Source organism: Haliaeetus leucocephalus, unplaced genomic scaffold (genome assembly GCF_000737465.1).
Source record: "Haliaeetus leucocephalus isolate CR32 unplaced genomic scaffold, Haliaeetus_leucocephalus-4.0 Scaffold41, whole genome shotgun sequence".
Lineage (NCBI taxonomy): Eukaryota > Metazoa > Chordata > Aves > Accipitriformes > Accipitridae > Haliaeetus > Haliaeetus leucocephalus.
Window position 1 is genome coordinate 1,982,387 of NW_010972477.1, and position 21,961 is coordinate 2,004,347.

Here is a 21,961-nt window from a genome sequence, read left to right on the forward strand (position 1 = left end):
GTAGAGGGGTTTAGCATCATGCTTCATCTGGCAGATTGCTTTGTTGTTATATTCAGTATAACCAGTGAAAATTTTAAAGCAAACTACGAGTAATAAAAATTGTTAGTCCTTCAATACCTAGAAGACACAGATGCTTATTTGTATGAGAAAATATCTGTTCTGTTGCATGATGTATGACCTGGCTACTTCCAAGACTTCACAAATCAGCTATGCATCAAAAGCAGTTGTAGAGACCATAAACTAAAAAGTTGTAGCAGGGAAGAATTAAAAATAAACAACTACAAAACAACCAGAACAAACAAAACGCACCCCCCCACACACACACACACTTTTTGTTATCATGGACACTTTGATCTCATACCTGGGTGAAAAATGGTGTGTTTTCTCTTTCTATGTATATGATTATTTATAGTGTAATCTTCCTTCAGTCTTAGTAATAGATCTCTCCTGTATAGTGTTGTTCGGTGCCTGTATAGAAGGTGTGATATTAAGAGATAAGTAAGTGGTATTCAACTTCTAATTTTACAGGAAGTATGTATGTTCATGGGTTATGTTAGTAGGACTTATTAATGGCTCTTTTGGGAAATATCTGTCATATTTTTTTCTTTTGCCTAGTTTAAAACTGGAGGGAAAGTCTATCTGCTAACCTGAGATAACCTGACCAGTTTTTGCAGCTATCGGCTGTATCCCTTCAAGAAGCAGAATCTAAAATTAATGTTTGAAGTAGAACTGTCCCTAGTAAGATGTTCCTGAGAAAGAAAATTATAGGTAGTGTTTGTGGGGGTAAGAGGAATGGTATTACTTTGGGAGAAGTAATATGCTCCTGAGGAACAAAGACAGAAAAAGATTTTTTGACAGTTACATGACAAGGAGAGTTCATGAGAGAGACTGCAATGCACAATCAGGCCTATAATTTCCACTGGATGTATGACTTATTTTTTGATTTAAGAGATCAGTTGTAGATCAGGACTCGTGTCAGTTTTCACCCATGTTATTACCTGAGGGTATTTGAAGCACATTATGAAGCAAGAAGGGAATAAACGTAATGGAGATAAGCATGAATGGAATCTCCAGGTTTTGATAAATTTCTCCCTTAGGAGAAGTTGACTAAGATGAATCTGTTGGCAGGTTTCACATTTGTTTCCTTGCTGGTGTCTGGTTTTCTTTTCTACTAAGGTCCAAGTTTGCTTTCGGTGATGAAGCGGTAGTATTAGGATATTGTTTGGAAGGGGATGGAGATGGTGCCGAGACAACTTATTTCAAAACACAGGCTTTTAGTTTCGAAGGAAAACCATAAGTTAAAAGATAGATTCTAATCAAAGCTAATACAAGAAGCAACAGGGCATCATTTTTACTTTAAAATGGTATTGCCACATCAGTGAAATTCTCAATTTTCTTTTTCTTCAAAGTAAATATACATACTGAATCAAGCAGACATGTAAGAAACAGTAAATGAATTTTGAATTATAAATTAATGCAGAGCCAATATCTATAAACTCACATTTTTGAAAGTAACATATTTGAAATTTACTGGGGCAGGGTGGTAGAATTTTGCAAGCTGTGAGTGCAGGTGATCTGTCACTAGAGTAGGATGCATTGTAGCAAGAGCATTGAATCCATGTTCTTTCATTTACAATGCTGCCAGCATAACAGTAAAACATATGGATTTTGGTCTGGTTTAAAGACTGTTTTGGGTTTGTGGGTTTTTTTCCATTATGGATTGTCATATCTGCCATGAGGAAAAAGTAGGTTGTACATCTTTCAGTGTTAGTCTTTCATCTTTTCAAGTTGTTCCTACCCTGTGTTTAAAACACAGGCATTAGAATTTGAATTGAGAATGAATGTGCAGCTGTATAAATGTCATCATAGAAAGATAATATGGTTTTTTTCCTCCTATATTTTTAAAGGGTGTGTTTTCCCCTTTTTCCATCTGCCAAAAATAGTGTGTAGCCATGCATCCAAGCTTGGGCATAATGCAAGAGTTTGAACATTGTCTGATTACATTAACCTGATTACTACGGTTTTTGGCCCTGTTTAAGACCAGGCCTGAAAAAAGATAAAGCATTTAATTTGTCTTAGTCTGTAGCCTTTTCTTTTTTCTGGTGTTTATTTTGAAAAACCTGAAAACATTGGGGGGAAAAGAAGAAATTACGCTATCACATTGTAGATAGCCTTAAAGTTGATTTTGGCTGCTTACTAACAAAACTAAGATGAACTACAAGAAGTTTACTTGTTTTTAAAACAAAAACATCAGGTTGAGGGTGGGGATGGGGCAGAAATAACCTTTTTGTAGTTTACCCAAGATGTCCATAAATGAACATAAAGTTAATTATCTTTAAAAAAAGAAAAAAGTGGCATTGGATAGGACACTTGAGACTGTAATGAAAGCACCTCTTCCTGACTTCTACCTGCTTGTTTGCCTAGTCACTTAAAAAAATGCATCAGGCGGCATGATAGCAGAAGGCATGTGGATAACTTGAGATGATTGTGTCTAGTAGTTTCTCTAGTTACTTGTCTATGTCAGTGTCACACTACCAAAAGGAAAGCCTAATACTTTGTTTTGCAAATCTCCTGCTTATGCCCCTGTCAGTGTCACACTATTAAAAGGAAAGGCTAATACTTTGGTTTGCGAATCTCCTGCGTATGCCCCAGCGTATACCTGTATTACTTGTAGAACAGACTTCTGTAACCTAGTTCCTAACAGTCACAAGGATCTAAAGGATGCATATGTAAATACTTTTCCTATTGCTATTAATTCTGTAAAGTTTGCCAAGATACCTGGTAATTGCTGCATGTCTGATTAGAGGCAGCACTTACAATGAATCAACTATAATATGTTTTCTTTAAAACAGCAGAATAAAAAGAAATTGGTTGGTTGGGAAATCCTATAGTGCATACTGTGACATGGTGTTTGTTGTTGAAAAGTGCTGTTGTCCAAAAAGATTGAAATGTGGGTATTGAAGCTATAGTAAAAGTTACTTTAATGCTTACTGATTATTTTTTTTTCCCCCCCCCCCCCGCCCCGGGCCATTCCCTAAGGTTTGGAGAAGCAGTTGATGGAAATCTAGTGGTTGGTACACTGGCCTGGCCTTCTCCGTGGGTTATTGTAATCGGTTCATTCTTTTCAACGTGCGGTGCTGGTCTTCAGAGTCTCACTGGTGCACCCCGTCTGTTGCAGGCCATTGCAAGAGATGGCATTGTACCATTTCTTCAAGTGAGATTTTTTTTTTTTTTCTTTACAGTACTTCAAATATGGCTTATATTTTGACAAAAAAATCAGGCATTAATTCTGCTATTCCTGTAGAACTGTGAGGAACAGATTTGGGGCTCAGTTGTAATTGTGCACAATAACAGATCAAGCTGCTGTAGGACAAAGTTTGAATGTGGATACTTCTGTGCAATACAATTTAATTATTTTTGTTCTTACACATAAAAGTTAGTGGTTCAAAACTGAGAATATAAGTCTTCTATAAGTGGAAATAAATGAACTAAGAAGCAACTAACAACTGAACTTCTTGATTCCAGGCTGTGCTTACAACCTGTATTTGTGAACAGAGTTGATTTAATCTCAATATGGAACTGCATGATACTTCTTGTATCATAGAGATACAATTCTAATTTTTATTCATTTTTGTAAGCTAAATGAAGTCAACAGAGATGTAACAATAGAATTATATCCCATGACTTGGAACATTAAGATTGTTCTGACATCCCTGTGCATGTTTTTAAAAATAAATCAATCAGATTTTTCTCAAAGGAAGTGAGTAAGCTGGCAAACAGAAGAAGAGAGAGCTGTTGCTGGAAGATCTTTAATATAATTAATGGGCTGTATCTGCAAAAACTAGACAACTAGACTTGAGTTAAAAATAAATAAATAAAATTCAAAAAGAGGATAAAGTCTAGAGAGCAAAGCTGTGATTTCTGTGGTAAAGTTTGGAGTTTGAAGGCCTACCTCCAATTGCCAAGAATAACATTGTGCTGTGCAACTGTTGGCTAACCTACCAAGAACAGGTTCAAGTATAAAAACCAGGATTATGTCTGAGTAACTATGAATATTTTGGGAACAGAGTTATGGCACAGTCGTCAAATTTAGCACACAGAAAGAAACTGCAGATAGCTCTGACACTGAAGGTAGCTAGGGCTGAGTTTAGGAGACTAGGCTGTTCTGTATGGAGAGAGTCCTGAGGGTGATTTGGAGCACTTGTTTGTGTTTATATATCTCTTTGAGAGGCTTATGTAATTATTTTGATACCCAAGTTATATAACCAAACTTATGTTTGAGTCTTCCTTACTGTACCCACACTTATCTCTGGAGTCTCGATCAGATGTGTGCTCCAGGTCACTGTCTCGCATCTGAGGTTGGTGTAGTACGTTATGTTAAAAATGGGCTATTACTCTTGGTGAATAACTTAAGAGTCTATTCTGAGATATCTATATCTTCAGTGAGTGCTAGGTATAGGATAGCAGCAGCTTGGTTTGGTGCCTGAGTTTGAGGGAAGCCTACAATGAGTCAACACATTGATATGTGACTTGAGAAAATTCCTGAGCTAGGCTGTGCCTAGGACTATTATGAATGATGGGTTAGCTGGAGAATTTGTGTGGGGTTGGAGGGGGGAACATCTGAGGAGGAGGGAGATGTGCAGAATATGTGGGAATGGGAAAATGAGAGGAAAGGACTTGTGTGAAGAGGGGGAAGGAGTGCACAGGGAATGGGTTAGAGGAGGTGGTTGAAATAGCTGAGAAGCAAAGCAAAATGGAAGGGGTAATGCTAGTGGCTTTGCGGGGGTGGGTTGTCTTTTGTGTATTGTGGGGGTTTTTGCTAGTTTTTTTTAAAGGCAGATCATACTGCTGTTGCCAACACTTTTCTCAGTCTTTAATCACTTGGTTCCATTGCGCTGCTGCTGCTTCCATGGTCTGTCTGCGAGTGCCTAGTCTCAGTAGGGCTGTATCCTTGATATTTTCTCTTAGGTCCTTCCTTCTCTTGGGCTGGAGGGGTGAACAGTCACTGGAAATGGACACTAGTATTGCTGCTAGGAGCAGGAGCCAGAAGGGTTAATGAATCAAGACATAAACAAGTTAAAAAGACAGCATTTGCTGCTTCTGCAGCCCCTCAGCTGCCACAGCACTTGCAGCAGTGCTGCTGCTAGCAGGAAACGCAACTGCTGCGTCTCCCGTTCTGCTGGCGTGGGTGGCTCTGCACCTACGGTGTTGGCAGCTTGTTCCCTGAGAAAGTTGTATCGCCATTCCCTTGGGTTAGGAGCATCTTTTCTACCGGGGCGGAGAAAGATGATGAGGGTGTGCAAGAATACCAGACATGCTGCTGGTTTATTTCACAGTTGAGAGCAGCGGCATGTTCCCTGACTTTCAAGACCTATACCTGTAACTGGAAATAAATACACTAAGTATCCTGGGTTGGGGGAGCAGAATCATGATGGAGTTTGACTCGAGTGGGAAGGGGTTGTAATGCAATAAATTACAAATGCTGGGTTGTATTGAGAGAGACAAACAAAAAATTTCACTTTTGTCTGAAGTAAAAATTTGGTACTTCCTGAGAGGGTGACAATGTGATTCCATCTTATCAGGGCTAGATTTCAAAGGAGTGAAGAATCAGAAGGAAAAAATTTACATGGTTTGGGAAGTGGGGGAAAGGGAATGCAGGAGAAGCAGGATGTTTGAAGAGGGATTTGAGACTTGAAAAGTGCTTGCAGTTTCAGAGTGATATAGCTGCTGCACGGACAATCAAGGAAATGAATGGAAGTAGATTAATATGGGGCAAGAATGTGACATAAAAGAAAAAAACAGCATAAGCAGAAAAAATGGCATTTTAATATAAGGGAGGGAAGATTGATGGATGACAGAAAGCTAAGGGAAGGAGACAGTATGGAGAATGAGTGAGGTGAAGAACCTAGATATTTGGAAAGGAAGCCATTATGGAAAATGGGAGTGAGGGTTCAGTCTTTGTAAGTGTGTGGAGGAGAATAAATACGGCTGGAACTTCAGGTGAGGCATTTTGCCATCTATCACCAGTATAGCTGGATAGAATTATCCCCAAAGGAAATTACCACATGCAAAATTATTTTTGGCAGGTCTCTGTGCAGGATAATAGGCTTACCTTAGTCCTCTTTAAAGATAAATATTTAATGTTTGTAAGTACTGAGATGATGCCTTTTTTGTACGTTACAAAAAATACTGCCCTCAGCTATATTAGCTTTTTATAGACTAAGCATAAATCTCTGATGCATGTGGCTTTGAAGTTACTTAAGACTATTTCAACAGCAACTGCAATAGTACTTTAACATTATGTAGTCATTGCTTATTTTAGTAAACATTTTTCATATTGGAAATGTGTGGGTTTGCAATTTTGTGGCTTTTTGTAGTATAGATTGCTTCATTTTCTTTTAATGACTGTTTGTGATTCCAGTTAAAGCTAGTTTGTGATCTGCACCATATTTCATAACTGTATAATGAACAGCTTTCCCTAATCTTACTGTTTACTTGAACTAGGTATTTGGTCATGGAAAAGCAAACGGAGAACCAACTTGGGCTCTGCTCCTCACTGCTGGTATTTGTGAAATTGGAATTTTGATAGCCTCATTGGACAGCGTAGCACCAATTCTTTCAATGTAAGTATGAATGTGGTGTTTTGTGTTCTTAAGTTAAACAGTATTTTATTTTTCAATTAACTAGGTAATGATTTTTCTTTTTGAAACAATACATGCTAGCCTTTGTTTTCTAACAAGTTAGATTCCTTTTGATCCAAGAGATAATAAGAAACAACAAAATGTTTTGGCTGGAACTAATTTCTAGGCACAAAAAACTTTTTCCATGACAGAGTTGTTGAATGCTGGTAAAAATATGTTCAACTTCTAAAAATCTGGATTTTAAAATTAAAATTCCTGCTATTTTAGCTCAAGTGCATCTAATAGAGATAGAGAAAACAATGTTTTAGGGTATGAACTGAACTTTGTTTTACTGACTTTGTGTTGGAAGTTTATCCCATGTGTTATGGGTTGAACCCAGTAGTCAGCTCGGCCTCACCCAGCCGCTCGCTCGCTCTCCCCGCAGTGTGATAAGGGAGAGAATCGGAAAGGTAAAAGTGAGAAAACTCATGGGTTGAGATAAAGACAGGTTAATAGGTAAAGCAAAAGCTCTGTGCACAAGCAAAGCAGAATAAGGAATTCATTCACCTTTGGTAGGCAGGTGTTTAACCATTTCCAGGAAAGCAGGGCTTCACCATGTGTCACAGTTACTTGGGAAAACAAACACCACGAAGTCCAAATGTCCCCCCTTCTTCCTCCTTTCCCTGAACTCTTACTGTTGAGCATGATGTCATACATTATTGAAGATCCCTTTGGTCCGTTGTGGTCAGCTGTGTTGCCTCCCCAAGACTATTTGCTGGTGGGACAGCAAAAAAACGAGAGAAGGTCTTGATGCTGTGTGAGCACTGCTCGGCAACAGCTAAAACATCCCTGTGTTATCAACGCTGCATTGGTTACAAATCCAGAACGTAGCACCATAGGAGCTACTATGAAGAAAATTAACTCTGTGCCAGCCAAAACCAGTACACCATGATTGTCAGTTGTTTGCTATGTTTTCTCTGAAATCTTTGTTTGAGGCTCTATATTATGCTAATACCATGTTTTGAGGCCTAATATTCTACAAATATTAATTTAATCTACGTCTTGTGTTCTTCTGGCTACTGTGAACACAGTGTGCAAGTTCCTACCCTTTTCTGGATTGTGTTTTAATGCAAATCTGTCTAGTTAATTCCTTATTGGAAAATGCTCTTTTTTTTTTCTTAACAGGTTTTTCCTTATGTGCTATATGTTTGTAAATCTGGCTTGTGCAGTTCAGACTCTTTTACGGACTCCCAACTGGAGACCTCGTTTCAAGTATTACCATTGGTAGGGAATATTCCTTCATTCAGAAGTGTTAAAACTAATTACACAGCCCTAAACTGTTGATTTTCTTGCAATAATAAAACAAAATCTCCTTTCTGATTTAAATGAGGTAGAGTATTCAGTGCATGAATAATCTTAGAACAGCAACATTTGTTTTCATATGTTTGGAATAAGGCTGGTAATAGCTGTGATCACAAAAACATGTGGCTAATGTAGAGGATTTGCGAAGGGGCTACAGGATGGCATTTTGATATTGCTTATAAGCTAAGATTTTCTGAAGATGTGAGAATGAAGATGAAAAAAACAAGCTGTATTTTATATATAGGTAAGGAGAATTGGTAAAAATGTTCAGGAAGGCTGATACAATTTTCATTTTAGTTATAAAAAAAATACACAAAACTAAACCAGGAAAACTAATTTAATATACATCAGTTGGCTCTTTAATGGTATGATCACTGTTTTAAAAATATGTCATGCTTTGGACATTGCATTTGATAACTGAAGTAAACAAGTAGATACTTGACAAAGTCAGTAAAGGTTAGGTATACAAAAAGTGTGGGTGTGGGTTTTTTGTTTAGGTTTTTTAAATGGCTTAAGAGTTCAAACATTTCAAACTAAGAGTGGGAAACTTTTTTATTAATTTTTTTTTTTTACTGAATGTTAAAAATACATGTTTGTTTAATTAACAGTAATTCTATTGAGACATTTTAGTGCTGAAATGCCTTGAGGACTAGAGCCTTTAGGAGATAAGCTGGCCTGATTCTAGGATGTAAGAGTTGCTTATTATTTTTTCTTTTAAAGAACTGAGTGAAAATGAAATGTCACAGGTTTAGCCCTGAAAAATCTTTTTGAATATGCTCAGTAGGCACTTAGTAGTTTGGCATCTAAACCTCCAAATACATCAGTGCCTGTCTTCCAGGCTATCACAGCAAACACCTAGTAGTATTTGCAACATCAAGAAGGAAAATGGGGGATTGCTGTCTTTTTTTGTTTGCTTGGTTTTGTTTTGTTTTCTTTTTGGTTTTTGTTCCACCTCCCTTGAATAACCTGACTGTGGAAGAAGTATAGTAGAAGGTACAAAGTAGCTTAAAAGCTAAGGCAGGTGGATAAGATGGAGGGTAGCAAGAGGTACAGGATGGACCATGGTGAGGAATTAAAAGCAAAGGGTTGTGACATGGCGGCAGCAGCAGAGTTTGTAACCATTTGGCAACAATTCTTTTTTATGTTGTTCTCGGAGAGATCAGTGAGCCAACTGACTTACTATGTGGCAACATAATCATTTCTAGCCAAAGCAGGTGTTGGAATGCTTGGCTAAACTTGAGATGGAACTTTATTTTTTGAGTAAAAGTAGAGTCTTAGGTTGGCTAAGTCAAGCATGAAAGAGCAGCCCTTGTTCTATTAGGCAAACGACATTTAGATTGATGTCCTCAGAACAGGTAGAAAGCATTTCTTTGGTTTAAAACTGTATGCATTTGGACTCAGTACTTGCATGGTACCAAAGAGGCAAACTAAAGGGACCAAACAAAACTTGGGTCTGCTGCCGCTCTTTGTCAATACAGTGAAAGCTAGCTCTAACACGGAAATCAGGAGAAAAGAAATCTGGGGTGCTGTATGTGACTATTCACAAAACTGTCCAGGTCTGAGCTGACTTCTCTCTTTCTTGATTAATAGTGTGGGCAAACCAGGCATATAAGCTTCAATCTGGAAATGCTTCTGTAACTTTTTCAGCTCACAAACATTTTCTCTTGATAGCTTTTGAAAGATTGTTTTCTGTAACCTCTTCTACTGTGCTGTGTTCTTGCCGAAGAGACAGGCCACAATGGAAGTGGAGAATATAATTGAGTCAATTTTAATTTAAACTAATCAACTGTTTTTGCTGGAAGTAACATAATGTTGTTTAGTATTGTTTGACAATTTTTTTTAGCTTAAATTCAAATCAACAATAAGTGATAGCAATGTGTTTTGAAACTGACCTTACTTGGAGGTACTGATAGAGTTTCAGAACTGACAAATGTAGTAAATCTATTGTTATTATCTCGTTCAATTGTATTTGTCACACAAAGGTTCAGGATGTAATCTTTTTATAAACTAAAATTGGGACAATGTATTTTTATTTATATAGTAGCTATGAAATGGCCTTTGAAGAAGAAAGGCCTTTCTGGGAGTTAACTTGAATAAGAAATTGACTTTGTAGAACATTTGCATGCCTATTTAAAAAAATGGAAAAAAATGGTTTCTTTTAGGACTCTCTCATTCCTGGGGATGAGTTTATGTCTTGCCTTGATGTTCATTTGCTCTTGGTACTATGCTTTGATTGCCATGCTAATCGCAGGATGTATATACAAATACATAGAATATAGAGGGTAAGACCATATATCTTATTTATTCTATATTTAATATCTTTAATATTCAGCAAAAAAGCACTTTTGTATAAAATAGATAGAACTGAAGTAATAGAATTAAGAGTATTCCTTGAAACAAGGTAAGATCCTGTCTCTGTTAAGGGCTGTAAGTTTTCAGGTTCTAATTTCCCTGGAAGCTCTGTTCCAAACATCTCGACAGCCAGGACTGATCAAAATAAGAACCAATAAGGCTGGGAAGTTTTTGTTTAATCAGAGGTTATGGTGTAAAGTTTTGGTACTTCAGGAACATGACCTTTTAATATCAAGCAGCAACTATTACAAAACTGTTACCTTATTATTAACTTGTGCTAAAGCCCAAAACCTACTTTTTTGTGTGGACTTTAGCACTTTTTAGAATGAATCATACTGAACAACCCAGAGCACTTACTGAAAAGTACCTATTTTTCTGAAGGCTTAGATAATCTTTAAATTGCAACATACTTTGCATTGTATGCATTCAACAAGGAAGACGTATAGAGCCATACCTGTAAGAAAGGTGGTACAAGTAGGAGACTTAAAGAACATGCTGAGTTAATTTAAAAAAAAAAAAAAAAAAAATCAAACCCAATAAACAACCCACCCCATCCCCCCCAAAAACCCCCAACACACAAAAGCCAATCTAAACACCCTCCCCCCCCCAAATAATAAAAAACCTCCCCAACCCCCCAAAACCCAACCAAAAAAAACCAACTAAAAAAACATACTGAAACACTAGAGGTGATTATGATCAGTAATGTGTGTGCTTTCCCTTTCTAAGGAAAGATACCCAATGCTGAAAGATTCCTAGTCAAGAAGAATAGTAAGATCTTGGAGCAGGAAGCTGAAGCGAGGCCAGTTGTTTTGATGAGTGATTAAGCACAGGTCTTAAGTGGATCGGCTGGTATAAACGCCTCCACCTTGTGGGTTCTGCATCTTTTAATATCTCCATTTCCAGGTTAGATGCTTTCCTGGATTGTAACTACTGGGTTAATTATAAGGAAATTAATTTGCCTATTTTAGCCAGGAAGTCAGATCAGATGATAACAGTTCTGCTTGTGTGTGTGTATGCACATACATAAAATTATATGTACATCCAAATTCATATACAGACTTTACAAATGTTGGTACGTACATAGCCAGTACATCTACCCTCTAGCAAGAGACTCTTTTTTTGCAGAAACAGTGCGGTGGGGAGAAACTCACCCTGAAATGTTCTAAAAACTGCTGTCTGGAGAAAACCTCAGTTTTTATTTTAATTTGTGGATAGCTAAGTAAAAGAAACTTATGTGATTGTGCTGTCTGTCAGGGTATGTTTTAAATGCCATGTTGTTCTTTAATAGCTTTTTAATTCAGTTCGGCTTATTTCATCTAAAATTTGAAGGAAGGTTAGAGGTAACAGTTTAGTGAGAATTCATCAATGGAAATAAGAGGGAGGGAGGGTAAGGGAGATGGACCCTTTGCTGTAGTAGAATCCCTACCAAAGAAAAGAATGTATTAGCCTAAGAGTTCTTTCTTATTTGGTTGGCCACCTGGCATATAGTGTAGCTTTGTATTGGGAGAAGGAGGAGTGAAAAATGTAAGGAGATTGAAAGTGGTCAGGAGGGCAGATAAAGCTTTAGGCTCATCTGGGAGAAAAGCTGGGAGGGAAAGGAAGTGGAGAAAGCTGTAGTGGTGCGGGGGGAGAAGGTAATGTGTGTGCTTTCCCTTTCTAAGGAAAGACACCTAATGCTGAAAGATTCTAACACACTAATCCATACGAAGTCAAATTTAACTTATTCATTCTGCTGCTTTAAAATAATTCCTTTTAAGTAGCCCCCACTTACTCATTCTAGTGCTTAAAAGCAACTTAAGTAGCTCTCAAGATTACAAAAAAACTTTTGAAGTATGAATAAAATAAACCATAATAAATATTAATAAATACTTAATAAATAGTTCTCTTGAAGGGACCTGAGACTGCTTCATCTTGGTTAGTCTTCATTCTTGAATTAAATCTGCAAGATGAGTTTTTTCATGCAAAAGAGTATTCATTTTTTATGCCCATTATCCCTCATGTGAGAAAAATGTACTTAATTTGTATAAATAAATGGGACCTTGTTAACTGAATCTCTTCTGCACCCTGAAGAGCGGAAAAAGAATGGGGTGATGGAATCCGAGGACTGTCTCTGAATGCAGCTCGCTATGCTTTGCTTCGTGTTGAAGACGGTCCTCCTCACACCAAGAACTGGAGGTAAGTCCTACGCCTTCCAAGGTCACATGACTCTTGAAATATGTAAATCTGTTGGGAATACTGCTGGTAAAGCGAATGGCCAAAGTGAAATTCACCATTTAAAATAATGTTTTAACTTGGGCATGGCAATGATGTCATTGAAATAGTATTATTTTACTGCAACTGAATGTGATTTACAGTCAGCACGTAATCAACTTTGCTGGGAATATGGGCAAACTAACTCAAACTTAAATCCATGTGGTGGTGACATAGTTTTCCAAAGTGCAGAAGAATTTTAATGTTTGATTATTTATAGATTTTCAGTTTCAAAGGAACAGTTATCATTGAGTCCCACTGTCTCTATAGAAGAAACGTTGCAATTCTATAAGTTTTTTTTGCTTCTATATGTGTTCCCTCTGAAATACATTGTGTAAATATACAGAGGATCCATTATTTAAATTAATTTTTAGTGGCAATCTTTTTATATAGCTTCATTTAATAGTACCACTTTCTAAATTGCTTAGATATGATTAAAACAAAATCTCACGTTTGCTGGCCATTTGTATGTAATGGGGTTAGACGTCCACTACTATTTTTGCAATATATTCCTGTTACTTGTTAAACTATCAATTTTCTTAAAGCTGACACAAAAAATTACTTAGCATTTAAAAACAAAAGGTCGTTTGCACATTGTCACTTCTGATGAACGTAATGTAAATCAGAAGAACTCTGATCAGTGGAACACACAAAAAAGCAATTGTCACTAAATGTGATACTTTAATTATAGCCACTGCTCTGTGATAGTATCCTTGGGTGCATGCACATGCAATGGTCCATTGCCCTTCAGTGTAATGGCATTATTTTACCATTTGTTATGGGACTGATGCACATAGGCAGTTGCTATGAAATACATGAGCCACTGCCTTTATCTGTGTCTGAACTTGGCATCTCAGAGGCACCAATGTAATGTAGTGTTGACTAAGAGCATTCCTGTTAAATGTCTGATGTTGCTTAAGTTCCAGATGAGTTATCCTTCTATTGTGTCAATGTAATTGCTAGAACTGGACCTTCATGTTACAGCTTAAACTGAGCTGGTTTTAAGGCGGGAAGTAGACTCCAACTCTGTCGTTCTTTTGAATTTGTAGTAGTGACAGGAAAATTATAAAATGGTTTGGGAAGAGGAAGCAGATTGGATATTGATTAAAGGAAATGTAATGCATCCTCATCAAGTATGCAGTTGAAGCTGAACTTGGGGTGCTATCAGTATGGTATGACTGTCCTTTTGGAAGGACCTGTGCAGATAGAGGACTGGGTTGGCAATAACATCATGAAAATCCAGAAGGACAAGTGCAAAGTCTAGTACCTGGGACAGGCTTGTGCAGTGCAGTGGCACAAGGCTGGGAACCTGCTCTGGTGAAAAGGACCTGTGGTTCCCAGTAGATAGTAAGCCAGCAGTGTGCCTTGGCAGTGACATGCTGGACTGCATCAATAGGAGCATAGCTAGTATATCAAGAAGTAATTATATTGGGAAATAAAACTCCTCTTTGCTCAGCACTCATTAGAATACTTAGAGAGTATTTCATCCAGTTTTAGGCACCCTAATATAGGAAAGACATTAATAAGCTGGAGTTAGTTCAGCAGAGGGCCACCAAGATGATGGTTGGGGCACAGGAGCATTATCTCCTGTGGGAGCTATGCTTATTGGGCTTGGAGGAGGCTTAAGGGGAGCCTAAAAAGCTGATATAACTAACTACTAAACATCCAGTACCTAAAAGAAGGTTACTGAGAAGATGGAGTCAAACTCTTAGAGCAGCATAAGGTAGGAGAATGAGAGAACATGACAAAATGCAGGAAGAAAAAAAAAAGAAAACTTGAGAAGACCGTAATTAGGTATTGAAGAGGTTACCCAGAGGTCATAATATCTCTGTCTCTGGACCTTTTAAAAATCCAGCTGAATGGAGCTGTAAATCTGGTGTGCCTTTGATGTTTAACCACTTCAAGCAGCAGGTTGCTCTAGATGACCTTGGAAGGGTGATAATTTTGATTCAGTAACTTTCTTGGTAAAACTGTTCTTTAAGGTAGCTTTTCAGAATGATGGTATGCTGGTTCACGTAGGTATTCTGTACCTGAAGTGTTGTTGCTATTGCAAATTATGACTTCCTTGCTTGACAGTTGACTATTTTCCATTGAATTAAGCATTTAATCTGCATTTTATTAATTGTTAATTTTAATTTTCCAATTTTTTCTTGCTTTTCTATACATATGTGTATTTAACTTTTTTTTGGCAGACCTCAACTTTTGGTCTTGTTAAACTTGGATAGTGAGCAGTTGGTGAAACATCCTAGATTGCTTTCTTTCACCTCTCAGTTGAAGGCTGGTAAAGGACTGACTATCGTGGGCTCTGTGCTTCAGGGAATCTACTTGGATAAATGTACAGAAGCTCAGAAAGCTGAAGAGGTATGTAAAAAACAACTTAAAACAAGTGTAACTTCCATTAGTATTTACATGTTGAATCCAGATAACTCGTATCTTGAATTAGAACAGACTGTTGTAAAGTACTGAATAAAACATCCATTTTTTACTATCAGCGCAGTCAATGATTATATATAAAGAATAGGTTAGTGTGTGTAGCAAAATGTTTTATAAAATTTCCCAATAGGAGGAAACAATGCTGATACTCTTTAGCTTTTTATTTTCTTTAATATCGAGAGCCCTAGGCTCACAATCAAATTACATTATTGAAAAAGCTAAGTGATAGATTTTTAACAAATTACCTTATAAAGAAAATGGATTTATTTAACAAAAAATTGAACATTTATCTAACAAGTGCGGATGTGTTTGGCATGATTTCATCCTCTGGATATATACATGATATTATTTTCTACATTGTCCTTGAAATACATAGCACAGCTAGGATTAGGAGCAGTCTTCACTGGAATCCTACTCTGTTGCTTAACTGTAAACAGCATCCTTGAGCTCCTTTACTTTTTTTCTTTTTTGTTTTCTTTCCTATTTATTCCGTATCTCCAGAGAAGGTAGGATGAGGTAGGAAAAAACAGTAAGTTGTCATGTAATTTAAGATGACATCTAACTGTGCTTACAAACACAAGTGACTTTAATTTGAATGTTTCTCTCTTCCTGCTCCCCTTCCCCCAGTCGCCCCCCCGACAACTTGTCAGTATTTGACTGTGCTACCTGATTGGAAATACATAGACATTTTTGTGGGAAGCCCTTGAAAATACCTGAACTTAATTTTAAATTGTCCCCTGAAGGAAAAAGGGAAGTTAATAGACTGAGCTTCTGAAGATCCATTGTTCATAGAGCTTGGACTTCCAATGCAAAGCAAGTTTCCCTTTCTGTTTGGTCTTAAACAGCTTGTGTACTTCTTTGTTTGATCCAGTATTGGGATAACTCGGTATAGATAATTGTATTTGCTTACCTATGCAAACCCTCCTACTCCTAACTTTATAGAGTGGGGAAACAACATTTTTAGAAAATACCATGTTTCATGTATTTTATTGAATGCTATTGAAAAATCTATTGCCTTTAGAACACTACTATAAAGTGTACTCCAAAAGTAGGCTTTGATTGCAATTGTATCTTCCAAAAATGGTTAATATCTTCAGTGTTGTTGAAAAGAGTATCAGTTGAAATGTCTACTATTTTGATCCAAGTCATCTTCAAAGCTGTGTAAAAATGCCTGTGATTTATTCAAACCTGGAATCTCTAAAATAGATGAGCATTTGAGATGTTGAAACAGACTTAAAGCTAACTGCCCTTTTTCTCCCAGCTTGCTTTTCTTCTCCCTGTTGGTATTCAGACTTGTCCCTAGTGGTTTTTAAAATAACAAAGTAGGAAGCCAGATGCCCTAGCTGATATCGCATGGAAAGGCTCCAAGAGAGCAATTAGCTTCAAAACACAGTGGAAAGAGTCTAGCAATGGTAAATTGTGAAAGTAATTGTTATTAAGCTGTTATTATCAATGTGTGAGTAGAAAACAAGACTAAGAATACAATCAGGCCTCTGAAATAAAACAAAGCAAACCGTTAAACAGAAACTGTTTACCCATGAGGATTTGAAATGTTACCTATAGTTGCTTAACTTGGAAGTCAGCTACATTTTTGAGATGGAACAGGAATGAATTTAAGGGAGACCTAATCCCCAGGTTCTCTAGAAAGTCAGACCTGGTGTTAAGATCGAGGAAACTATTGCTTTTAAAATGGAAGTGAAGATGAATTGTAAAAGTTTGAGTGTCTGGAGGCCTCACTGGTTTTGGAAAACTTCAACTAAAAATGTTTCTAGAAGATTTGTAGGAAATCAAGATTTCTCCTGTCTTTCTTTTTAAAAGAAGAAATCATCTATTTAAACTTATATGCCCTCGCAGATATTTTTTGCATAGACTGACTTCTTAGCTTTGCTACCAAATTTTCTGAAGTGTTTTTTTTTTTTTCCTCAACTAAATAGAATTTCTGATGTGAAGCCACACTGAGTCAGTGCCAGGCATTCTGTGATCAAATCTGTTCCTGATGGGTTTTGATGGGTATTTTGGCACTTCCAAAATTCCAGATTTTGATGTGCTGGTTCTTCCTTCTGAAACCATGCCGATCGACACAAGTCATTGATAATGATGGGATTTTTGAAGTCGTGCCATCAAAACAATGTAAATGCCAAAGCTGATGTTCCCTAGTCAACCTTGATACCACTTTGAATGCTACTTTTAAATTACTTGGTTATGTGTCTGTATGTTTGTTAGTATTTAAATGAAGGGGAGCCATGTTGAAATTAAAGGGGTGCGGAAGACTTAATCTCCTCAGTTTACCTTGTCACTATTCAGCCAGTGATTCCAACTGTCTCCTGCGCATCTATTTTTCCATGTTGGGAGCCGATAAATAAAGAATCGGCTTCTTAATGTCAAAGTTGTTTAAGGAGCTTTGGTGGCCTCTTCTAAAGGCCTTGGCGTCATGTTTTTCCAAACCCTTCCAATTCCAAAAGAAAGGACTTGTCATTCCAAACATACAGTGCTTTGTCCATCAGCATTTTTTACTTTACCTGAAGCAGTGTTACTTTATTTATCTTTGTCAATGTGGTTTTACTCGTATCTTGTTCATTCTTTGGAAATAAAAGGCTGAATAATTGAAGTAATGAAAAACCTGTGTATGGTGTCTTTTGTGGAGGCAGATTTTTTGGGGTTTAGTTGTCACAGAATCATGTTCACTCTTTTGGAATTAGCAGTTTCTTGGTGTCGGTTGTACATTGTAGCTAATGTTTTGCTCTTATTTACTGCTGATATTCCTTAGTCTTTATTACCAGTGTTGATGACTGTATTTCCCCATGTGTAATCTTCCCTTTGCAGAACGTTAAGGCCTTAATGGGAGTGGAAAAGACTAAAGGATTTTGCCAGATTGTGGTGTCTCCTCATTTTAGAGATGGAATATCCTATTTGATTCAGTCAGCTGGTCTAGGAGGGATGAAGCACAACACAGTCCTGATGGCATGGCCACAGTCATGGAAGCAGACAGAAAATCGTTTCTCATGGAAAAACTTTGTTGGTATGTGTTTATTGACTTTCTCCTATGCATTTGTAATACAACTATGTAACTAATGTATTTGCTGTGTGGAGGAAAAGAAATGTGATGCTGAACATCCAGTGGACAATGGAATATTTCCCCACATCTGATTTCACATGGAGTGGGTTTTCTTATCCCTCAGTCTCGTCAGCCATGGCTTGTCTTGTTCTTCTCCTAAGCAGGTTAGTCACTAAACCCAGGATCTTCCTCTTTTGCCTCAGCAGAATCTGGGAGGATGTAAGCTTTTGAATTTAAAACAAAAATAAAAGCCGTGAATGAAAATTAGAAGTTCTTGATCCAAAAGTCTTGTTTTCCCTTGCAGATACTGTACGAGAAACAACAGCAGCTCAGCAAGCACTGTTGGTGGCTAAAAACATTGACTTATTTCCAACAAATCAAGAACGTTTTACGGAGGGAAACATAGATGTGTGGTGGATTGTTCATGATGGTGGTATGCTGATGTTACTGCCTTTTCTTCTTCGGCAGCACAAGGCAAGGACAACAGAAAATGGCTGGGATTTCATTTTTTAGCAATGAATAGTTCTAGGGGTTTCTAGTGAAACACTCTTTCACCTTGATAGAGTTATGCATGGTGATTGTAATTACTGTGTTACAAATTGTTACAATGTATCTTTTTTATAGGTTTGGAGAAAATGTAAAATGCGCATCTTCACTGTCGCTCAGATGGATGATAATAGTATTCAAATGAAGAAGGATCTTCAGATGTTCTTATATCATCTTAGACTGAATGCTGAAGTGGAAGTTGTTGAAATGGTATGTTACTGCATGGGGTTTTTAATAGCAATTGACAATAAACTTGGGGAAAATGGGTTTAGCATTTCTAAAACTAAGAGATGTTAACCCAAATATAGAAAGGGAAAGATTGCAGTCCCACCAAGAACAAGAAGTGTTTTAAAGCAACTTTATCTTAACATGTTAAAATGCTAGTGTATGTGGTACTGGGTTTAATGGTTTTGTCAAGTAGCGTTAAGCCATTTTGATGTTTTAATGCCTACTTTATTTATGAGGACTAGTCCATAGAGGTTGTTCATTCAGGAAGGAAAAGCTTGAATTTTCAGCAGGCAGTGAAATGGAAGGCTGAACATGCTTAATCTAATAATCCATGGTATCCAGCATGAGAGAGGATGAACATGTCTGTGTCTCCAGCTGCTGTATGAGTATCTCTGGAATAAGGAACCCGTAGGCCCCCGTGAGAGTATATCAGTTGTTTCTGGCATTGCCAGCCTCTTTGGCACTGGACAGCGAGACAATATAGCTGCAGAATCATAAGTCAAATAGTGACAAAAGGAATTTTGTAACTTTTCCCTTTTTAAATGCTGGTCATAAACTGCTCAAGAGAAAGGACTAAAGCTGTAGTCTGGACCAGCTTTTTTTGGCAACTAAGGAAAAACTTCATTTCCAGCACTCAAAGGTGACTAGCATAACATCCAAAGTAAGGCAAGGAGAAAAAACAAAACAAAAACCCAACCCCCCAAAAATTTAAACTTATTCTGAAGTGGGATGAAGAAGATGGGTCAACTGGTTCTGGTTCAAAACTTCTACCACCACCAGTTCCTGGAATGAACAAAACCTATAAAAAAGATTTATTATGCTAATTAGCCATAAAACAAATTTTAAGTATCATTTAAATTATTTGTGAAAAAAAATGACTTATGAAAAATTTGGTTAGTATTTTGAACTAGGAACTAAGATAAATCCTTTTACTTATGTATTTATTTATTCTTGTTTTGTTGTGCTTAGAGTACTGAATATAAAAGACTAAAATGCTGTGGCATGTGCAGGTGAAAGAAGACAGAGTGCCATAAAAAAGGCTCAGCCTTGGTTGGATTTTGAGCAGAAGATAGTATAGGAAGCACAATTTATTCTGTTCTTATGTGGGTCACATTTAACCCTGAGAATATTCCAAAAGATAAGAGATACGTTGCGAGTCAGTGATGAAACAGATGACTGCTATAGATTTTTTACATTGTATTTTAGCTTTGAGCTGATGTGAGAACATATGCCAGAGGTTATTCATAAATGCTTCTATTTGTGAACATTTCTCACTGGTGGAAGGCCAATGTATTGTTTTGTGGGTCAAGACGGTTTTTAAGGAAACAATTGTGCACGCGTGCTCAGGAGGCAGGAATGCAGACCCAGTTTAAATAAGCACTTTCAACCCTTTATCATTTCTGCAGCCTCATTGGAACAGAACAATGGAAAAAGTCTGTCCCAAGTACCTCAAATTTAGATAAAAATCTCAATATTGATATTGGTACAGTAGGGTAGCTCACTGTACGAGATTGCCGTTTGAAGATGAAGTTTTAAGAACGAGGACAGAAATGGTTGATCAATTACTTGCTTGGGATTACTCTAATGCCATAAATACATCCAGGACTGAATGAACGCCGGAATGAATGTGGTACACTGTCTAAGCGTTGTTCTTCTGAGTGGTACTTTTCTTCTGACGTTTCTAATGCCCATCTCTTTTGCAGTTTGAAAATGATATTTCTGCATTCACTTATGAGAAGACACTTATGATGGAACAGCGATCTCAGATGCTGAAACAGATGCAGCTATCAAAGAACGAAAGGGAAAGAGAGGTAGGGACTTTGGCTTGGCAAGATGTTCTGTGAAAAATCTGAAAGTAGTATTTCTTGGCTGTGGATTCTAATCAGTTTCTAATTAGTCAAAAGCTTTTATAATTGCATTCTATGTTAATTTCTCTACAGCAGGTTACACCTGCAAGGTTAAAATAATGTGGAAAAAAATATCCTTTTTATTTGAACAGATGTTTAGAGTTTTCCTGTTCTTGTTAAGATCAGTGCAAGTATTTACTAGTAAAACATTTAAGCGTCAGTGTGGAATATATCCAGAGCATTTCCAAACTTGACATATATCAATAGCTAAGGTTCATAATTATTCAACTCGGCTGAATAGCTTTGTTTGTGACTTGGTCTTGTTCAATTCACACTGCCTATTTTTTAGTTTCTGCATTGTTTTCAATGTTTTATGTATCAACTAACTGTTGTTTCTGAGTGAAAATTAGGCTGACTAACCTATAATGCTATGATATCCAGATGGGAATGCTACGTTTGCTGCTCCCCTACCCATACTAGTCCCTGGTGGTATTTTGCACGTTGTATTGACAAGCTTCATGCAGCTGTATTTTCATGAATATTTTTTAACTTTTAAATCTTTTTTTTTTTTCTTTTGACTTGTGCTTCTACCCCCTCATTTATTCTGTTAACTATCCCATTATTATCAACACTTTTTGGTGATGTAAAAGGTATTAAGTGATAGCAAAGCCAAAGCATTTATACTGATTGCCCTCCCATGCCAAATAAGAGATCTCTACTGTGTTTTAACTGCTCATTCATAAAATAACTAGGATCTTTTCTTGTGGCTTTTTTTTTTTTGTCTACTGATAATTGTAACTCATTTTATGCCTAAACCTTTTTGGTGTTAATCCTACAAGTCTGTGCAGTTCCTTTTTTCTTTTTTTTTAATCTCTCCTTATCTATTCTTTTTTTCCATTTTGCAGGAATTTTTAAGGTTCCTAAAGATGCCTTGTATTGCTACAACAATGAACTACTGTAAATTCTCTTCCTTCTCATCTGCATCACGGTAGTTTTCTTTTGATCTGAGCCTGCCTAACATCTTTTCAGTAAAAAACACACTCTCCTGTACTCCTTACTCAGTGTTTTAAAATTTTTCTCATTTCTTTATTGAACGCTAGTATTTTTCCAGTGGAGTTTGAGTGATTAATCAATCTACAGTAGGTGTTTAAGGATTTAACTTCCTCACGGATGCTTTACAAGTATCCCAAGGACCCAAGACTCTGTAGTCTATAGCATATAAATTGTAGTGGAGACAAAAGAATTTCTCTTCAGCTCTGTGAGCTGGT

General features: G+C 37.1%; 1 protein-coding gene across 3 annotated transcripts in view; it reads left to right on the forward strand.

Annotated features, from left to right (window-relative positions):
* Positions 1-21,961, forward strand: part of SLC12A7 (solute carrier family 12 (potassium/chloride transporter), member 7) — a 105,237-nt gene that overhangs the window by 73,416 nt on the left and 9,860 nt on the right. For all 3 annotated transcript variants that reach the window (XM_010576805.1, XM_010576824.1, XM_010576815.1), the window contains 11 exons: positions 441-498; positions 3,040-3,214; positions 6,505-6,623; positions 7,806-7,904; positions 10,145-10,264; positions 12,405-12,509; positions 14,777-14,945; positions 17,841-18,036; positions 18,377-18,546; positions 18,697-18,828; positions 20,550-20,657. In XM_010576805.1, coding sequence (XP_010575107.1) covers positions 441-498; positions 3,040-3,214; positions 6,505-6,623; positions 7,806-7,904; positions 10,145-10,264; positions 12,405-12,509; positions 14,777-14,945; positions 17,841-18,036; positions 18,377-18,546; positions 18,697-18,828; positions 20,550-20,657 — 1,451 coding nt within the window. The remainder of the gene's footprint in view (positions 1-440; positions 499-3,039; positions 3,215-6,504; positions 6,624-7,805; positions 7,905-10,144; positions 10,265-12,404; positions 12,510-14,776; positions 14,946-17,840; positions 18,037-18,376; positions 18,547-18,696; positions 18,829-20,549; positions 20,658-21,961) is intronic.